Here is an 18,728-nt window from a genome sequence, read left to right on the forward strand (position 1 = left end):
GTTTGTCATAGCCATAACATACACATGTAACCGATGATGTATGTCTAATGACACGAGTATAAGATTTTGCTGGCCCAGGACATACTTTCATTCCTATGTTGATGATGAGATTGTTGGCTGATTGTGCATTCTTGGCTGTATACAAATGTGTAATTTAGACACACCCTCATTAAACTACTCTGGACCCGCCCACAAGAGGGGATAAATAAAGAAACTTTAAAGACCATACGAAATACCCCCCTTCAGCCATCTCCATTTAAAAAATCATGTATCAATTAGTACCTTACCATATTCCTAGATTTTTACACTCATCTTGTGTTTTAGGAAAAAAAGAAATTTGCGGCGAAAAATTACCCCGCAATATAAGGGCTTCCCCAAACACGAGCGCCTTTCACCGATGGTGGCAGCAAACATATTGCCAAAAATAGTGACGTGTCTGGACATGTGGTTTCTTCGGGTTTCTCAGGGTTTACTCGGTTGCAGACTCACGCTGGCAAAATCCTCTCGTTGTACGTATAGTCTGGTTTCATACAAAGATCATTTTCCTAATTGCCATGATAAATACACTTCATGAAACCATAGAGAAAGGACAGTGGAACTATTAGTTATGTTTGCAAAATTTCACGGTGTCTGTTGTACAAGTTTATTCCTAAGAATCTAAGAAAAAGGTGAGGTAAATGTATACCATTCTGTATTGTCAAGCCACAGTGTTCAAGATCTTCGGCATTTATTATCTTGTATCTTCGGGGTTGCAAGTTTGCCGTCGTCGGGCCAAACTGATAGGGTTCCCACCCCCAAATTTCCTCTGATTCCACAGTAGAAAATCAGTCATCCTCATCGAATGGAGATGATTACTAATACCACTGTTCACAGCTCGCATTTGATACTTCTTCACAATCGACTTGTTTTCAGACGTTGTAACTGCTTTATTTTTTACTGTGGCTATGTGTTGTTGTTGCGTGTGCATGTGATCGTCACATGTCTACCCATGTACTACACGGCAGGTCCGCAGCGCAGTAAACAGTCGTTTGGTTATCTCCCACGTCCAGTGACATCACATTCAGAGCCTTTCTCTAAATGCACCCGACGGCTTTTGTTTGAGTTTTGGCTGAGCGCAGGCAGACCCAAAGCACTTTTTTATATATATTTTTCTTCGGGAAAACAAAAATTATTACATGACTAAATTTGGGTTATATCTACTAGTAAATATACAATGTTTAAAATGGTGAAAGTTTTTTGTACTATTTTGTATGATCTTTAAACTTGTAGAAAATTGTTTTATTTTGTTAAGTATTTCTATTCAAATAACATAAATCAGCTTTAAAAAAAAAAAACTGACAGTGGGCGTTTTTATAACAAAGTTTAGTCTTAGTGAACTATAACTGTTTTTTGTTAGAAATATTGAAACTCCGCCCACAAAAGGGATTTTTTTCCCCCCCTAATATGATGATGATTTTCAAGTTTATATTTCTGGTCAAAAAAATACAATTGGTTTTCCTTTAAATATAATTTTTCCCAATATTTATATCTAAGACCCCTTTTTATGCAAATGAGGCTCCGCCCCAAAATAGGAGAGACCCAAGGTGGGTCCAAGTCTAAAATTGACAATTAGCCCAATACCAACCATCATAGCAAATTTCATGCTTTTACCACAAAGTGCACAATTGTTACCATAGCAGCTGCACTAATGGGATCCACAAACTCAGCTCTATTTGCCATGGGTGATTACAGAAGAACAAGCAGTGTCTCTTGCCATGCTACATGTAGAACACCTTGAATGGCCTACTCTACATTGTACAGGAACGTTTTTATCAAAGTACCCTTCAAATGATGTACAAAATCAGATTTAACCTGGTCGATATCCCTTGGAGCACCAATCTGTCACACTAAACAACATCACAAGAGGTCATGGCTCCCGTTTCACAATCCCACATACTACATGAAGCTCTTCAGCAAATGCCAGCTCTTCCTTCCCACAAACCATCCGGGACTGGCACAACCCCCCTGTTGATCCTCCGGCGAACCTGTCCCTCGACCCCCGGCTGAAGCAACTTCATATCCAACTTCTTACACGCACTGTACATAATTCTAATGCACCTGACATAATATTCCTGTTGCCTAAGCCAACCCATGCGCACGTACGCAGTGCGTACATCTTCAATCATTTTAAAGCTGCACTTTACGAGGAAGAAGAAGAAGAAGTTTGTCACAGCTAGCCAAATGCCACTTATTATACATTACAAAAATTAAGAATTCTGTGAAAGCAGTCCAGGTTATTCTATTGCTCTTGTAGGGCCTACATGTAGTAAAGCTTTGGTTGCATATTATTCAAATAAAAGTTTGGCATAAATGACAACATCTAAAAAAATGGTCAGGACCAATAGCATTTTTAGAAGATTGTTTGGCAACCTTGTGATTCCTTGACAAAGTTAAGTCACCTCTCCAATTGCAGGCATACTGGCATACAGGACCGTGTTATTTTCTTATGCTGATAAAACAAAACATGCCATGACTTTGTTTTTTTGTGTTTACTGAAAAACAGAAGAGTCAAGTTAACTAACCCTCCCCAAAATAGTGCTGTACAATATGTGTTTCTGTAATTTTCTTTCCCATTCCAAAAACATTGATGTAACACTGTAAAATTGTGCATGCTGCAGAATTTTATTTGCCTAGTTGCCAGTCTTTACAGGTTAACTGCAAAGCAAAGCAATAACACAATTGACAACAAACCCTTCTAAATTACCTCATGATATATAGATGGCTTAGCAAGTGTTGGCACAATGAAGGATTCTACTCTTGAGACACCATCTGCCTCCACTGCCTCCTGTTAATAGTAAGAAAATAAACAAACACTATCATAACAATATGTAGTTATTTTCAAATAGAAAATTACGAAACAACTAATTTACAGCGTAAGATTACAAAATCTCCATTTCAACTTAATTTAATATTATTGCCCAAGTAGTTCCCCCAAACAAACTATGTTAGCCTACTTTCACATGTACATGTACATGTACATGTACTTTGTTTTATTGTGTTATAAAGCTTTAAAACAAACTATCACTCAGTCGTTTTCAAGATGGCATCCAAACTAGCCACCAAGAAAGGATAAAATAATCAGTGGCATTTGACCCCTGATCACTTGTATTTTATTTTGATAATTGGGTTCTGATCAGCCTACATGTAGCTACCATGGGCAGCGTGCCGTATCGATACCTCTCGTCACTAACCCCTGGTAAGAATGTACTGGGAAACAACGCTGATTGTCTCAGGAAAATGGTTATGCATTAGATGTCAAGTGCAGGCGCGCGTAGTTGTATGTTGATCACGCCCGCGTTTTTTATGACACAAACACAATTTTTTTAAACAAAAACAAAAACATTTTTTAAGACTAAAGACATGCGTACGCGCGTAGAAAATATTGAATAATGAATATGTACGCTCATTAATGGCTCATTTAAATGTGCTAGCATATAGCAAACTTAAATTTGCCAATTCCAGGGGTTATGATCGAGCAACGCATCCTGGGAAAAAACGGGGCGGTGAGATCAATCACCCCTAGGAATGAGGTTGGGTTCTGATGCCATTTTTTAAAATCCAAAATGGTATCAAAAATGGTCGCCAAGATTTGCAAAATCATAGAAAATGTTCAAATATTGTCAGAAAGGAACGGGAAAATGGGAAGGTGCAACTTGATAATAATAATATAATAATAATATAGATATTTATATTGCACAGTGACCTACATAAATATACTCTACTACGCATTACAAGGAATACAAAAAAATGCAGAGTAACAAAAATGAGAAGAAAAAAAACAGAAAAAAAAACAGAGCAAGAATGAACTAAATGGGTGAAGTAAACAAATGGGTTTTTAACTTTGATTTAAATACATCTATACTATAATGGCGCTTAAATCGCATGGGCGCCACCATTGTTTTCTGGGCGCCGCAATCGTTTTCACGTCAAGTGGTGCCCACACCCTGCTGAATTGATGCGTGCTGGGGTCAATTTCGGGGTACCCATGGGTTGGGGGTTTGTGTTGTTTGTGACTTCACAGTCAAAGCGTGAGCGTGTATAGTAACTTCGGGGTTGTCATTGGGTCTGCGTTATTCATACCCGTCAAGCGTCCTTTGTGATGTCACAGTCACAGCGAGCGTCCAGTAACCTCGCGCGTACAGTGGAAGCAAAGAACAATGCAAGGGATCACAACCAAAGCATGAGTTATGGGCAAACAGTGGCATGCAAAGAACAATGCCATTGCACCTGGACCGCGGGGACGGGAGACGAGGAGGCATGGGATTATGGGACGAGAAAGGGAAAGGAAAGGGCCACACGATGGGACAGGGAGTGGAGGAACGGCAAAATAATTGAAGGGAAAATAAATGGGCTGGGAATATAAAAAGGGAAAGGAAAAAAGGAAAAGGGACTTGAAAACGGTACAGGACCAGGAAAAAAATAAACTGCTCGGGAATAAACGGAAACGGATATAAACAAGACTGGGAAAGAACCACTAGCGGGTCCTGAGCAAAAATAGAAAACATAGATGGGACCAACAAACAAAAGGAAACGGGGAAAAAGACGAGCAAGTGTACGATTTATAATTTCACAAAGCACTAAAAGGTCGTCGTGACTCAGAGTGCCCCTCCACTTAACCCTCCCCCTTTTCACCACGCTACTTGCAGAATAAAATACGCAATGATGTCTAGCGGGTGCCGCAACGGAACGGGGTATAACGGGACAAGTGGAAAGCAAAGAACAATGCCAACGCATGGAATGGCAAACAAATTAACGGGGCCGGGATATAATAGGCCTACGGGAAAGGGAAAAAAAGACTTATAAACATTACGGAATATGAAATTAATAAACTGAACGTGGAAAAAAAAAAAAAAAAACGGGACTGGGAAAGAACCACTAGCGGACCTGCGCAGCGAAACTGGAAAATATGGATGGGAGATCGACAAATAATGAGAAACAGAAAAGTTAGACGGGCAAGTGTATTCGATTTCACCTGCACTTACGGTTCTGATTATGAAGGATGTCAAGAATGATGCCAGTAACTATAGACCAATCACGTACTTACCTGTAATGTATAAACTCTTGACCAGTGTGTTAGCAGAGGACCTTTATCGTCATATGGATGACCAGCAGAAAGATTGCAAGAAGCGGTCTGGAGGTGCGAAGGATCAACTTATCATTGATAAGGCAGTACCGAAGGACTGCACGAGCAGGAAGACTAACTTGGCGATACGCGGATCGACTACAAGAAGGCGTATGACATGGATGCACACATGGATAATGGAATGCCTGGATATGGTTGGAGTGGCTGATGCAGTAAAACGTCTTCTAGGTGAGAGCATGAAGACATGGCGAACTAATTTTACTGCCAACAATGATAATCTGGGCAAGGTATGAAGAAGAGGAGGTATTTTCCAGAGAATCCTCTGTCTCTGCTGCTGTTTGTTCTTGCGCTAATGCCCCTGTCGATGATTCTGAGGAAGGTAAGTGCCGGTTATGAAATGAAGAAGGACGGGTGTAAGATAAACCATCTGCATTTTATGGACGATTTGAAGTTGTTTGCAAAGAAAGAGAAGGAGATCGAATCTTTGGTGCAGACCGTCAGGATTTTAAGCGATGACATCGGGATGCAATTTGGCCTTGAGAAATGTGCTTCAATGACAATGAAGAGGGGAAAGAGGGTACATTCCAATGGCATCGCTCTGCCAGATGGTGCACAGATGAAGGCTTTGGGTGAAGAGGAGAGTTACCAGTATCTTGGTGTACTTAAATCGGACCATGTTCTTCATGAGGAGTCAAAGGTACGGATGAGGGCAGAACACATCAGACAGGTCAAGAAATGTTTGAACTTTAAACTCAACGGGGGGGGGGGGGAACATGGTTAAGGCGATTAATACATGGGCTGTGTCTTTAATGAGGCACAGTGCAGGTATAGTCTAGTGGACTAAGAAAGATCTATTGTAGATGTCATGGACAGGAGAACAAGAAAACTGATGACCATGAATGGTATGCTTCATCCGCGGGCGAATGTGAGCAGGCTTTATCTTCTGAGGTCAGAGGGTGGTAGAGGGGTTGCTGAATGTGGCAGACAAAGTCAACATCGAGCACAGGAGTTTGCATTTTCATAAGGAGGACTGAGGGGAACTTTGTGAAAGTAGTGCAAAAAACCTTGAAAGCGAGCGAAGTTGGGCCGAAGGAGTACAAGAGGGAAAGGACTGAAGAAAGACACCAAGATTGGCAGAACAAACCACTTCATGGAAGGTTCTTAAGGTGTACTAACAAGTGGCCTGCAACAAGTCCTGGAATTGGCTGAAGAGCGGAGAGTTGAAGAAGGAAACCGAGGGCTTGATTACTGCAGCACAAGACCAGTCTCTGAGGACAAATGTAATGATGCGAACGTCTCTCCCATGTGCAGGATGTGTAACAAGGCGGAGGAGACTGTCTTTCATATTGTCAGCGAGTGCAGTAAGATGGCCCAGACGGAGTACAAAGGTAGACACGACAAGTTGGCCAAGGTAATTCATTGGGATCTGTGCAAGAAATTGGGCGTCCAAGTGACTGCAAAATGGTGTGACCATGTTCCCTGAAGCTTGAACTACTAGGGGAATAAAAACATATATGCTACGACCTCTGTTTTATATCCTACATCCTCTGTTTCTATTACACAGTGCGTATTGTGAAATGTCATGTTGTCACGCTCAGTATACAGACAGTGCAAAAACTACATTCTAAACTTTGTGCGCGTGAAAAAAACGCTCTGAAATTTCAAATTTTGCGCATTGCAAGTGAGACTGGAAGATAAATTTGTTATCACACGCGCGCTCATGAAATACGAAAAATCATAGCGTATCTGCGTCCAATATCCAACTCGGCCTTCGGCCTCCTTGGATATGGGACGCAGAAGCGCTTTTCGGCCTCGTTGGATATGGGACGCAGAAGCGCTATATTTTTTTGTATTCCACTCGCGCTTGTGTGATAACTTATAATAATAACCGTATTTATAGAGCGCCTTTTCCAAAGAATACAAAGCCCTAAGGATAATGCAACCAAAAAAAGCAAAAGATAATAATGAATAAAAAAACTATATAGGCCCAATAAGCAACAGAAACAAAAACACATTACATGGAATGATTAAACAGACCCCCAGCATCACATGTATTTTGCAAACGCTCCCATTTCTAGGGAGTTTACGTCCTTTATTACCAAAACGATTAATAAGCGGCTCATAGAAGGTTCCATGGAACTTGTGGGGACTGTTGGTCAAGTCCCCCCTCCCAGGGTGTAAATGCATTGTCGATAGAGATTAATACTATTAATGAAGGGTCCAAACTTGTGGTGCAAAGATACCCCGATCAACCTTGTTCCCCTGGGCTATTGCAAAATCAATTGATTGAAATGGGTAATTTTTTAGGGACCGGTGATGCTCAAGGATATAAGCAAGTAAAATTGTCTTAAAGTTCAAAGACCTTTTGTGGTTTTGAGTGGGCAGTTGTTTTTTTCGTGGACTCCACATTGCCCTTTGGGTTTAAAAAATAGTGCCTACATGTATATATATACCACCATTGGTTTTTGTTTGTCAACATGGCTTAAGAACCGCGGCATTCATACAGAGATATGGATAGATGACCGATTTATTGGGCAGATTAGTATCAGGACAGGGAAACTCACAGAGTAGCTCAAGAGTTATTCTTTTTTCGCAGGGTGGCATTGCAGGTGAATCAGCTTTCAAGAGGCGTCTAGGGCATTATAAGCAAAGTGTTATATGCAGCCACAATTGGGATATTTTGTTTAATTTTGACAAGAGTCAGTTAGGACCTTCCACAAACATGATTCATCTGGGACTTGGGATTTGCTCCGAGACCATTTCCTTTTGGATTCTGGAGAAGAAGAGAATTTCATTTGGTGCAGTAAGGAAAGCAATTTTGTCGGACGGTGAAATCCTGCTGAAGACGATGCAGCGTTTTGTAAGAAAGTGTCAAAGCTTTTCGTTTTCCCCCGGGCTTCACTGTAATACTAGGGAGTGCTGTATCTTAATGTCTGGGCTTGATGACGTCACAAGCCGGACAAGATATTATTTTGGCGCTTTGTGAACTCCTTTTTCAGAATCGATCCCTTGGAGGCAGGAGACAATTGCAACTAAGTTCAGACGAATCCAGCTACAGATGGGGCGGTGTGATGATTCAGCACACTGGTAACATCAACTTTGGAGACTACTGGTCACCCGAGGTGGTGCATGTAAGAGACATATGCTACAAAGAATCTCTCGCTTTGTATTTTGTCCTGCTCTCAGCAATTGATCAACTGTGGGAAAGCCACTCAAATTATTTTCAAGATACCCAGTCCCTGGATCGGCAGGGGTTTATGTATTCGCTCACGAGAATAGCATCTTTATGTTTTCCCGCCCTTTGTTATGATCCCAGCCCTCATCAGGCTGTTTGGCAAGTGGGGGAACGTAGCAATTACCATGGTAGTTCCAAAACATACTCACTCAAGGTTGTGGTGGCCTAAATTGGTGTCCTGAGTGATCAATCAGTACGTCTGGCTGAAAATGGGCAGGTTGGGGCCCTGGAGTATCCATCATGCCATGGTAATGCAAAGTCAACGAATGGACTCTCTTTTGAACTGTGGACCTTCAAGTGTCACTTCCCCTCCAGCAGTCAGATGTCTAGATAAGTAAAACCTTCAAAGAGCTTGTCAGTCCGACGTGGGGTTTGCAAGGTTTTGGCTGGCCATCCTCTTTGAATGTCAGCAAGTCTGTGGGAGGAGGGGCAAAGATGGGGGCGCTGTGTAGGAAGTTAGCCATTTCGTGCCGAGTGGAAACTCCACAGGTTGCAGTTCTCCATCGGAGGTTTAACGACTCAAGCAGACTTGAAGTTAGGGGCCATTCATAAAAGTCAATGTTAAAAAATTACAATTTTTTTTCCAAAATTGTTTTGACCCACCTAACCACCCCAAACTAGGCATGGTCAAAGTGCCGTGTGATAAAGGCCCTCGCATTGTTTCAAATAGCTCATTCAACTGGAACCAGTGATAAACTCTTTGATATTTAAATATTTTTCATATTATCTACATTTAAGAAGCAATATTTGATTTATTTTTTTAAATTAATCAGTACATCCGTGCAATAAGGAGTTATGGCCATTAATGGATATCATGGTTTTAGCCTATTCAACTGGAACAAGTGTTAAATTTTTTTAGTCTAATCTTTTCATGTGAATTTACATACTACGAAGCAATAATTGATTTAAACTTCAAGTCAGTACGTGATTGTAAAAACGAGTTGCGACCATTTAAGGTTTAAATTGTTTCAGCTCATTCAACTGGAACCAGTGATGCACTCATTGAGTTTTATTTGATCATACATGCATCTTTATGTAAGAAGCAACATTTGATTTCAGTTTGAAGTCAGTACATCATGGAAATAAGGAGTACTGCCTAGTGAAGTTTTTCATTGCTTTAGCTCACTCAACTGAAACCATTGAATTTTTCTTTGAGATTTATATATTCATACGTGTATGAATCTACACAGAAGAAGCAATATTTGACTTAAGTTTCAAGTCAGTACATCATTGCAATCAGGAGTTATGACCGTTCATAATTTTCATTGTTTCAGCTTATTCAACTGGAACAAGGGACAGAGAGTTTGATTTTTGTTTAAACAAATCATTTAAAACTTTAAGATTTTAAAATGAGGGTTTTTTTTTTAATCCAGATGACAATGTTTGAGCCTGAACAAATTTAAAATTTGTGTTATTCGAAAAGCTTTAACATTTTTTTTATTCCAAAAACATTATAATTTTTTTATTCCAAAAACTTCAACATTATTTAAAAACATAGCTGAAAATTACAAACAAAAAATTCTGCCAATAGACCTCACCTAGAGGTCAAAAGGAGGTTGTTCATTGGCCAATCCTGTGCGCCGCGCTTACAAATCTGTGCGTTTTGATTGTTTCGTCACCGATTTTCCACTAAGATGGCCCGCTGGATGACGTCAATGCATAAGGTCTATTATATATAACATTCTCACTTGGGCTTGTCCATACCAAAACAACTCAACCCAAAGACTTAAACTTAAACCAAAAACTGGACATACGGACACAGAGCGGACGTATGGACAGATGCCGGACAGAAATTGGTATTTCATAGGCTTGCACTGCTCTGCAGCTCGCCAAAAATGGGAATAGCAGTGTTCGAAACCTGGGTTTGTGGCTGGCGTTGTTAACTGACTCGGTCCGTTAACAGGGCCAGCCACAAACCTGGTCAATACCACACAGTGAAGACCCGGGGTCCTCGCACTGTTATTCCCTAATTAATTGTTCTTGTAAACTAATGGAAAGGTTCGACTTACCATGTTATAGATACCAAGTAAGAGACTTCCAGCTCGACTGCAATTCTAGATAACAAACAAACAACAGTGTTTCTTGGTTATTAACTCGTTGGAAAAAAAAGAGCATCTATTGCCTCTAAAAAACTTGACTTTTAAAGGCAGTGGACACTAATGGTAATTTCTCAAAATAATTATCAGCATAAAACCTTTCTTGGTTACAAGTAATGGGGAGAGGTTGATAGTATAAAACATTGTGAGAAACGGCTCCCTCTGAAGAAAGAAGTAGTTTTCCACGATTTTGATTTCAATACCTCAAGTTTAGAATTTGAGGTCTCGAAATCAAGCATCTGAAAGCACACAACTTCGTGTGACAAGGGTGTTTTTTATCTTTCATAGTTATCTCGCAACTCCGACGACCAATCAAGCTCAAATGTTCACAGGTTTGTTATTTTATGCATATGTTGAGATACACGAAGTAAGAAGACTTGTCTTTGACAATTACCAATAGTGTCCATTGTCTTTAAAGCCATTGGACCCTTTTGGTTCAGAAAAACAAATAAAAGTTCACAGATTTACAAATAACTTACAGGGTTTACAGAAGGCAATGGTGAAAGACTTCTCTTGAAATATTATTCCATGAAATGCTTTACTTTTTGAGAAAACAGCAAAACAATATAAATTCTCGTTAACGAGAATTACGGATTTATTTTAAACACATGTCATGACACGGAAACAAGGGTGGGTTTTTGCCGTTGTTTTCTCCCGACTCCGATGACCGATTGAGCCTAAATTTTCACAGGTTTGTTATTTGATATAGAAGTTGTGGTACACAAAGTGTGGGCCTTGGACAACACTGTTTACCGAAAGGGTCCAATGGCTTTAAAGACTAAAAAACAAATCCCGAGTATCTGCAATTTTTCAATTGTTTTACATCAAAGATGGCGACCAGTCCCTCTATAAAAAGGAACTTATTATCCTACCGCCACAACACACAAGAACAACTTAACTAAAACATTAAAATACCGGAGAACCCTAAAAGGCAAGAAACTTATTTAATGAACATAGCGCCAATTTTTACAATACAATTTGAAAAGCAAAACACATTAAGTACATGTACACAATGTATACAGGTACATTGAAAAGTCTACACAAAAGTACCAAATTCCTTTAACATGTTTAAAGGCACTGGACACTATTGGTAGGCCTACAATGTAATTGTCAAAGACAAGTAGTCTCAATTCAATTGGTCATGGAAGTTGCCAGATAATAATGGAAAAAAAACACCCTTGTCACTTAATGTTGTGTGCTTTCAGATGCTTGATTTCGGGACCTCAAAATCTAATTCTGATGTCTCAAAATCAAATTTGTGGAAAATTACTTCTTTCTCAAAAACTACGTTAGTTCAAAGAGAGCCGTTTTATACTTTATGTTTTCATACTAGCACGGCTCTCCATTGCTTGTTATACAAGTAAATTGTTATGTTAACAATTATTTTGAGTAATTACCAATAGTGTCCAATGATTGTCAAAGACCAGTCTTCTCACTTGGTGTATCCGAACATCAGCACAAAATAACAAGCTTGTGAAAATTTGAGCTCAATTGGTCATCAAAGTTGGGAGAAAATGATTAAAGAAAAAACATCCTTGTCGGACGAGTTTGTGTGCTTTCATACATGTATAGGAATAAAAGACTTCTGGCTAGTCTTTTATTATTTTTGTGAGAAATTAGTTCTTTCTCAAAATCTATGCTACTTCTCAGAGGGAGCCGTATTTCACAATGTTTTATACTATCAACAGCTCTCCAATGCTCATTACCAAGTCAGTTTTTAAGTTAATATTTGTTTTGAGTAATTACCAAACGTGTACCTTCCCTTTAAAGCAATTGACTAACCACAAACAGCAGGCAAAAACAATAACAATATAACCTTTAAAAACCTTTAAATGTGGAAAACCCTACACTAGGCCATTGCAGCCAAATATTTGGCAATTAAAAAAAACATAAAGCAAATGCTGGAAACTACAAATATGTAAAAAATTAACTAACTATCATTTAGGGGGCCAATTAGGTAGAGCATTGCACTGTTTTTGTATCTGTTTGTCTTATACCTTATTCCAGAGATTTTATGGCTGTCTCTTAAGTTATATTGTACTACATTGAAGATCTCTACGATGTTTCGGTAGCCAATCATTGAATATGCTAGACTTTCTTAGTTGAGTAGCAAACTTCATGCAAATGTCTCTTCTACTTTGTTGAAGGTTGAGAATATTTGTTACCACCCGGGCTTATTGATACGTTGAGTATGCAGCCCCAAGAATAATTCTAAGTGTACGCTTCTGAACTCGTTCTAAAACATCAAATTGTTTTGCAGTCAAACCAGCGTTCCATACTGGAACAGCGTACTTCAACAAGGATCTCACATACCCCTTATAAATTGTCAAAAAGTCCGTTGTGGAGATATTACAACTCTTTAACATGTACAGTTTCGAAAAATTAGAGCAGGACATCATAAGAAAAAAACGACAAAGCACAACAAGCCCTAAGAAACAAGTCAACTAAACCCAGGAATGAACAAAAAGCAATAGTGGTACGACCTTATGTAAAAGGTGTATCAGAGCAGATACAGAGATCTATGCAGAAACATGGAGTGGAATGTCCTGTCAAGCCTCATCGCACGCTCAGGCAACTCCTAGTACACCCCAAAGACAAGATCGAAAAAGAACAAAAATGCGGCGTGGTATTTGAAACTCCATGTCAGTCATGCCAACTATCCTACATTGGGGAAACGGGAAGAAAATTCTGTACTTGGTTCGAAGAACATACATGTAGGACAAAGGTTCACAAACTAACATCCGGGACCATGAGGAGGCCAAGAAAATCATCAACAGTAGGAAAATAAACCAAATCGGCTATAACAGAAAACGTTAGAGACAACAACCATGTGATGAATTGGGCGGACAGTGCAATTTTACACAGAGACGGCGACAAATTTAGACGGTGGATTAGGGAAAGTCTATGGATAAGGAGACGGCAATCAACTCTCCACAGAGACAAGGGAGGGTACGAACTTTCACACCATATGGGACCCCCTCATACCCCAAGTTCCACCCCGGGGAAGACACAATTGGCCTTAGCAGGAAACAGTGCCATCAAGCGACTTGTACTCCAACTTTATATTGAATTGAATTGAATGGTTTATTCGTCAAGTATGTAAAAATACATGTAATTTACAAACCCACTGCTGACACAAATAAGTTACTCATGCAATGGAAAGGCCCATTTGCTGTCATTAAGCGCGTAGCTAATCATGATTTCGCCATAGATATGAACATCAAAGAGCGAATATTTCACGCAAACCTACTGAAAAAATACTTGACAAGGCACGAAAGCGAGCCAGAAACAGTACATGCCGCATTCTGCCTTTCGCACATCAGTGTCGCCAAGAAGACGAAACAACTGTAGATATGCCCAAGTTGAAGTTGTTCCCGGTGGAACAAACAGAAAGATGAACGGACATACAGATTTGTCCTGACATTACTGAATCCCAAATACAGGATATTCAATAACTGTTTGAAGAATTTTCAGATGTGTTCACCGATATTCCTGGTCGCACTGATCTAACTGAACGCTCAGTAGCGCTCACCACTGACCATGCAATTTACTCTAAAGCATATCCTGTACCATTCGCAACACAAGAAGCTATCACGAATGAAATAGACACAATGCTTAAATAGGTGTAGTCGAGCGATCACAATCAAAATATGCATCCCCAATCGTACTCATATGTAAGAAAGATGGAAGTCACCTATTTTGCATGGATTTTCGTAAACTAAACGGAGCGACCATTTTTTATCCCTAGCCAATGTCGAATATAGAAAGCCTTATGGGTCAAGTAGGAGATGCGAAATACTTCACTAAACTCACCAAAAGGTATTGGCAGATTCCAATTTCTCATCATGATGAAGATAAGACCGCATTTATCACCTCACATGGATTATTCCAATTCACTGTGATACCATTTGGAATGATTAACGCACCGACCACGTTTACGCACATGATGCGAAAGCTTCTCAAGGACCAGCCTAGTGTTGTAAATTTCATTGAAGATGTTCTGATTTTCATGCATTCTTTTGATGATCATCTTCGTACAATTAAAGAAGTCTTAGATCAATTGCGCACTGCGAAACTCACAGCAAAACCGTCAACCATCAAGTGTCAAGCTGCATAAAAAACTCTTGAATTTCTTTGACACGTCATAGGCGACAGTAAACTCGTACCTTAACCAGATAAGATCATAAAAATCCTGCACGCAACGCATCCGTGCACGAAAAAGGATGTTTGATCATTCATGGGACTGATCAACTACTACCGCAAGTTTTACTACAGTTTTGCAGCGATCGCGGCACCGCTAACAGATTTGACAAAAAGGGGTAATCCAACGCGCGTAGACTAGAGCCAAGCACAAGAAAGCACGTTTGAGACGCTAAAAGCTCGCCTACATTCTGCACCCATCTTGCATTTACCTGACCATCAGTCGTAAATTGATTCCACGTGAATCTGCATATGCTGTCATTGAACGCGAATGTCTCGCATTAGTATGGGGAATTGTAGCCTTGATCAAGGCGCTCCAGCCAGCCGCAACCTGCCTAATCCGAGTCCCCATCTGAATTCTGCCAGCCCACCCTCCATCAATAACACAAAGCGTGCATGTGTACAGTGTATGTACACATGTGTACACATGTAATAATATCAAAGTCTTATATAGTGCACGTATCTACCAAACAAGGTACTCAAGGCGCCGAGTATATACAAAATTTCAGAAAGATAGGTTATTGCAGTGATGAATTTTGAGAACATAGTAGTTAGCACCTTATAAGGGTTTACAAGGTGTGCTTTGGCGCATTAAGCAGCTACAGCCAGGAACACCGGGGCGAACCCCTTCTCTTTTCCGTACTCATGACTTTGCTACACTGTTCTCGATGTACATGTACAATGTACGGCACATACAATATGTATACGTTGTTCGTGTATGCACTGCGTTCAGTTTTTGTTGCGAATCCTGCCGCACCAGGCCGAGGCACAATACGCCATCAGCCTTGAATCAAGGCTAGAGGAATTGCAAAGTTTCACATACATGTATATTTGTATGGCAAGCAATTTCCACCACCCTCTCGCATACCTTAACCACTGCGAAAGTGGTAAAATAATGTGTAATATTTGTTAAGTGCATAAGAGAGTAATTCGCTCGAAAGAGGTTGTGTCACAGAGTGAAATAAAATTATTGAAATTACTCCAGATCTTATGGTAACAGAGTAATCCTAATTTGTGTATGGCCAGAGTGCATGTATAGTACTTTAAAAAAAAATTGTTCTTATAATTTTGAGTGGCCAAACCGCACCCCAAAATTCCTTAAACTTGAAGAGCCATCTTATTTAAAGGCAGTAATGGAGAGAGTAATGGAGAGAGGTTGATGGTATAAAACATTTTGAGAAACGGCTCCCTCTGAAGTGACATAGTTTTTGAGAAAGAAGTATTTTTCCACGAATTTGATTTCGAGACCTCAAGTTTAGAATTTGAGGTCTCGAAATCAACCATCTAAAAGCACACAACTTCGTGTGACAAAGGTGTTTTTTGTTTCATTATTATCTCGCAACTTCGACGACCGATTGAGCTCAAATTTTCACAGGTTTGTTATTTTATTTATATGTTGAGATACACCAAGAGAGAAGACTGGTCTTTGACAATTACCAATAGTGTCCGGTGTCTTTAAACAAAGAAGTAATCTGACTTCAATATAGGTTTTGATTGGTTAAGTTATAGGTTATTTTGAACAATGAGTATTCACGAGTAGGCTTGAGCGAGCAGGGATAAAAAGTGAAGGGGAAATACAAATAAAATTCCAAAGATTTTTTTCTGGTTTGGGAGGGTGTGTAGGCCCTATGGAAATAAAATATAATTTTTGGCATTCAACATCAGAGCTTCTCGAGGAGAGGGTGTGAAGCCATCTTATTGCAGTCAGAACCAATGAGAGTTCAACCAACAATGATTTCAGTGGAGTGTCGCTTTTGTGGAGGCCCAGGATTGACCCACAATCAGCCAGTCAACGCCTCCGCAGGGTGACCCCTACCACCTTCACTAATCGGGTAAAGACCTGAGGGGAGGTCGAACGGGAGCACCGAGAATTCTTATCGGACTTTATTGGAACCAAAGGGATTTCCATTGTCTGGGCAGACGAAAAAGTGAAGGTAGGCATCCTTCAAGTCCAGACTTGCTGCCAACGCCGGCGTCCGGTTGGCTGCACGGGTGCGAAAAGCACCGCACGTCGGCTTAAACGGCTTTTGCTGAGGGATAACAAAGGATTTTTACCCTTATCCTGAGGCAACTTGATGGAGGGACCCGCCGGCTTCTTAAGATTAATATTCTCAGTCGTCTTAAGCCATTTAGCATCCACCTGCATAAGTTCCTCAAACTTTCCTGCAAAGAGATCTCTGCCGGCAAAAGAGAGAGCCTTAGATCTCTTTCAGGCGCCCGAAGACGGGAGGAAGAGCGCATTGCATTGCGAAAACGCAATATACATGTATTGGTAACATTTGAACTTTTAACTCTATTATCTCTCTGCCCAACAAGATCCCACGCACTTAAATCCATTGGACACTTTCGGAACAGTAACAAAAAAAAGTTCACAGATTTACAAGTCACTTACAGGGTTTACAGTAGGTAATGGTGAAAGACTTCTCTTGAAATATTATTCCATGTAAAGCTTTACTTTTTGAGAAAACATTAAAACAACTATCATTCTCGATATAAGATCCAGAATTTCAGAATTTTTTAAACACATGTCATAACACGGCGAAAAGGGCGAAAACAAGGGTGGGTTTCCCATTATTTCTCCCGACTGATGACCGATTGAGCCTAATTTTTTTAAATATATATATAAGTTGTGATACACGAAGTGTGGGCCTTTGGACAATACTGTTTACCACAAGTGTCCAATGGCTTTAAATTTGTTTTAGGAATGCAAGCTCTTTCATGTGAACTTGTTTAATTCATGGGATCTTATAGGCGCATTGAGTTATGAGCCTTTGAAAATGGCGCAAGGCACTGTTCGTCAAAAGTTCAGGTCAGACGTACAATAGACGTACAATGACCCCGTGAGAGGTGGACGTGTTTTCGGGGAGCTCCACTTGCTTCACTGAGCACATACAAACCGTGCAGTCTACACGAAATGGGTCCCAAGCGACGAGGAGGCCACCCGGTCGGTAGGGCCTCTCGCCCCGCAGCCTCTGGTGATGAAGCTGCGAGCCCCGAAGAAGGAACAACAGCCAACCAACATGAAGATTTTGAGGCGTTTGTAAGAGCCACTCTTACACAGCTACTAAACGGGCAAAGGCAGCTAGAGGAGCAACTCGGGGCCTCGATAGAGTATAACAGCGAGCGGATAACGGAGCTAGAAAAAGCTAAAGATATTTTAGAGGACACTGTAGACTAGCTACAAACAGACCTCTCTGCTGTCCAGAACCAGCTAGCCCAACAGCAGGCCGACATAAACAAACAAGAACGCTTCTCCCGGCGTAACAATATCAGATTGATTGGTGTGGAGGAATCTACAAATGAGAACTGTATTGAGATAGTCAAAACCATCCTGGAAGACAAGTTTGACTTCGAAGGCGAGCCCTGCATTGAACGAGCCCACCGAGACGGTAGAGGGAAGTACGGTAAACCGGCCCACATGCTCATAAAGATGTTATCATACCAAAGCAAGGTAACAATCATGAAGTCCCACCGTACCGCCTTAACAGACTCGCCTATGTACATACTCGACGACCTGACGGCAGCCGATCGAAAGGAAAAGTGGAAGTGGAAAGTGGAGGTGAAAGCACTATACGACCAGGGGACGAAGCTGAGGTTCTTTGCGGGGAAATGGCGACACAGAGATGGTGAACCCTTTGCGTTCAACGGTAACTAACTGTATAAATTTGAACTCTATCGACTTCGAAAGCTGAACAGTTGTTACCTCATTTTTAAGTGCCAGCTTAATTTCCATAACTGCCCTCACTAAAGTAAAATGTGTTTTTCTCTTGTGCCTAAGTAGGTTATTTTATCGAGGACAGTTGGGATTGCATTTATTTCGTTTTTGTTAGAAATTACTTCTAAGTTGGTACCCTGCATTGCAAGTGGAGCTCCGACTAAGCACAGTCGGTGTGGTGTTGTTTTTGCATTACAAGTATTTTGTTTTTTGTTTTTGGGGCTGGGTTTGTTTTTTGGTGTTTTTGGGGTGGGTTTTTTCTAATTATATTTTTCTCCCTTCCCAGCATGGGAGCTTGGTTTGGGTTTTTGGGGGGTTTATTGCAACTAAATCAAAAACACAGAGATTTGTAAGCTTGTA

General features: G+C 40.4%; 1 protein-coding gene across 2 annotated transcripts in view; it reads right to left on the minus strand.

The window, feature by feature from the left end:
• The window catches only part of LOC117291695 (hyccin-like), a 138,772-nt gene that overhangs the window by 45,480 nt on the left and 74,564 nt on the right, over positions 1 to 18,728 (minus strand). For both annotated transcript variants that reach the window (XM_033773543.1, XM_033773542.1), the window contains exons 5-6: positions 10,367 to 10,411; positions 2,744 to 2,824 (exon numbers count right to left, since the gene is read on the minus strand). In XM_033773543.1, the coding sequence (XP_033629434.1) occupies positions 2,744 to 2,824; positions 10,367 to 10,411 (126 nt within the window). The remainder of the gene's footprint in view (positions 1 to 2,743; positions 2,825 to 10,366; positions 10,412 to 18,728) is intronic.

This window comes from Asterias rubens, chromosome 6, assembly GCF_902459465.1.
Source record: "Asterias rubens chromosome 6, eAstRub1.3, whole genome shotgun sequence".
Taxonomy (NCBI): domain Eukaryota; kingdom Metazoa; phylum Echinodermata; class Asteroidea; order Forcipulatida; family Asteriidae; genus Asterias; species Asterias rubens.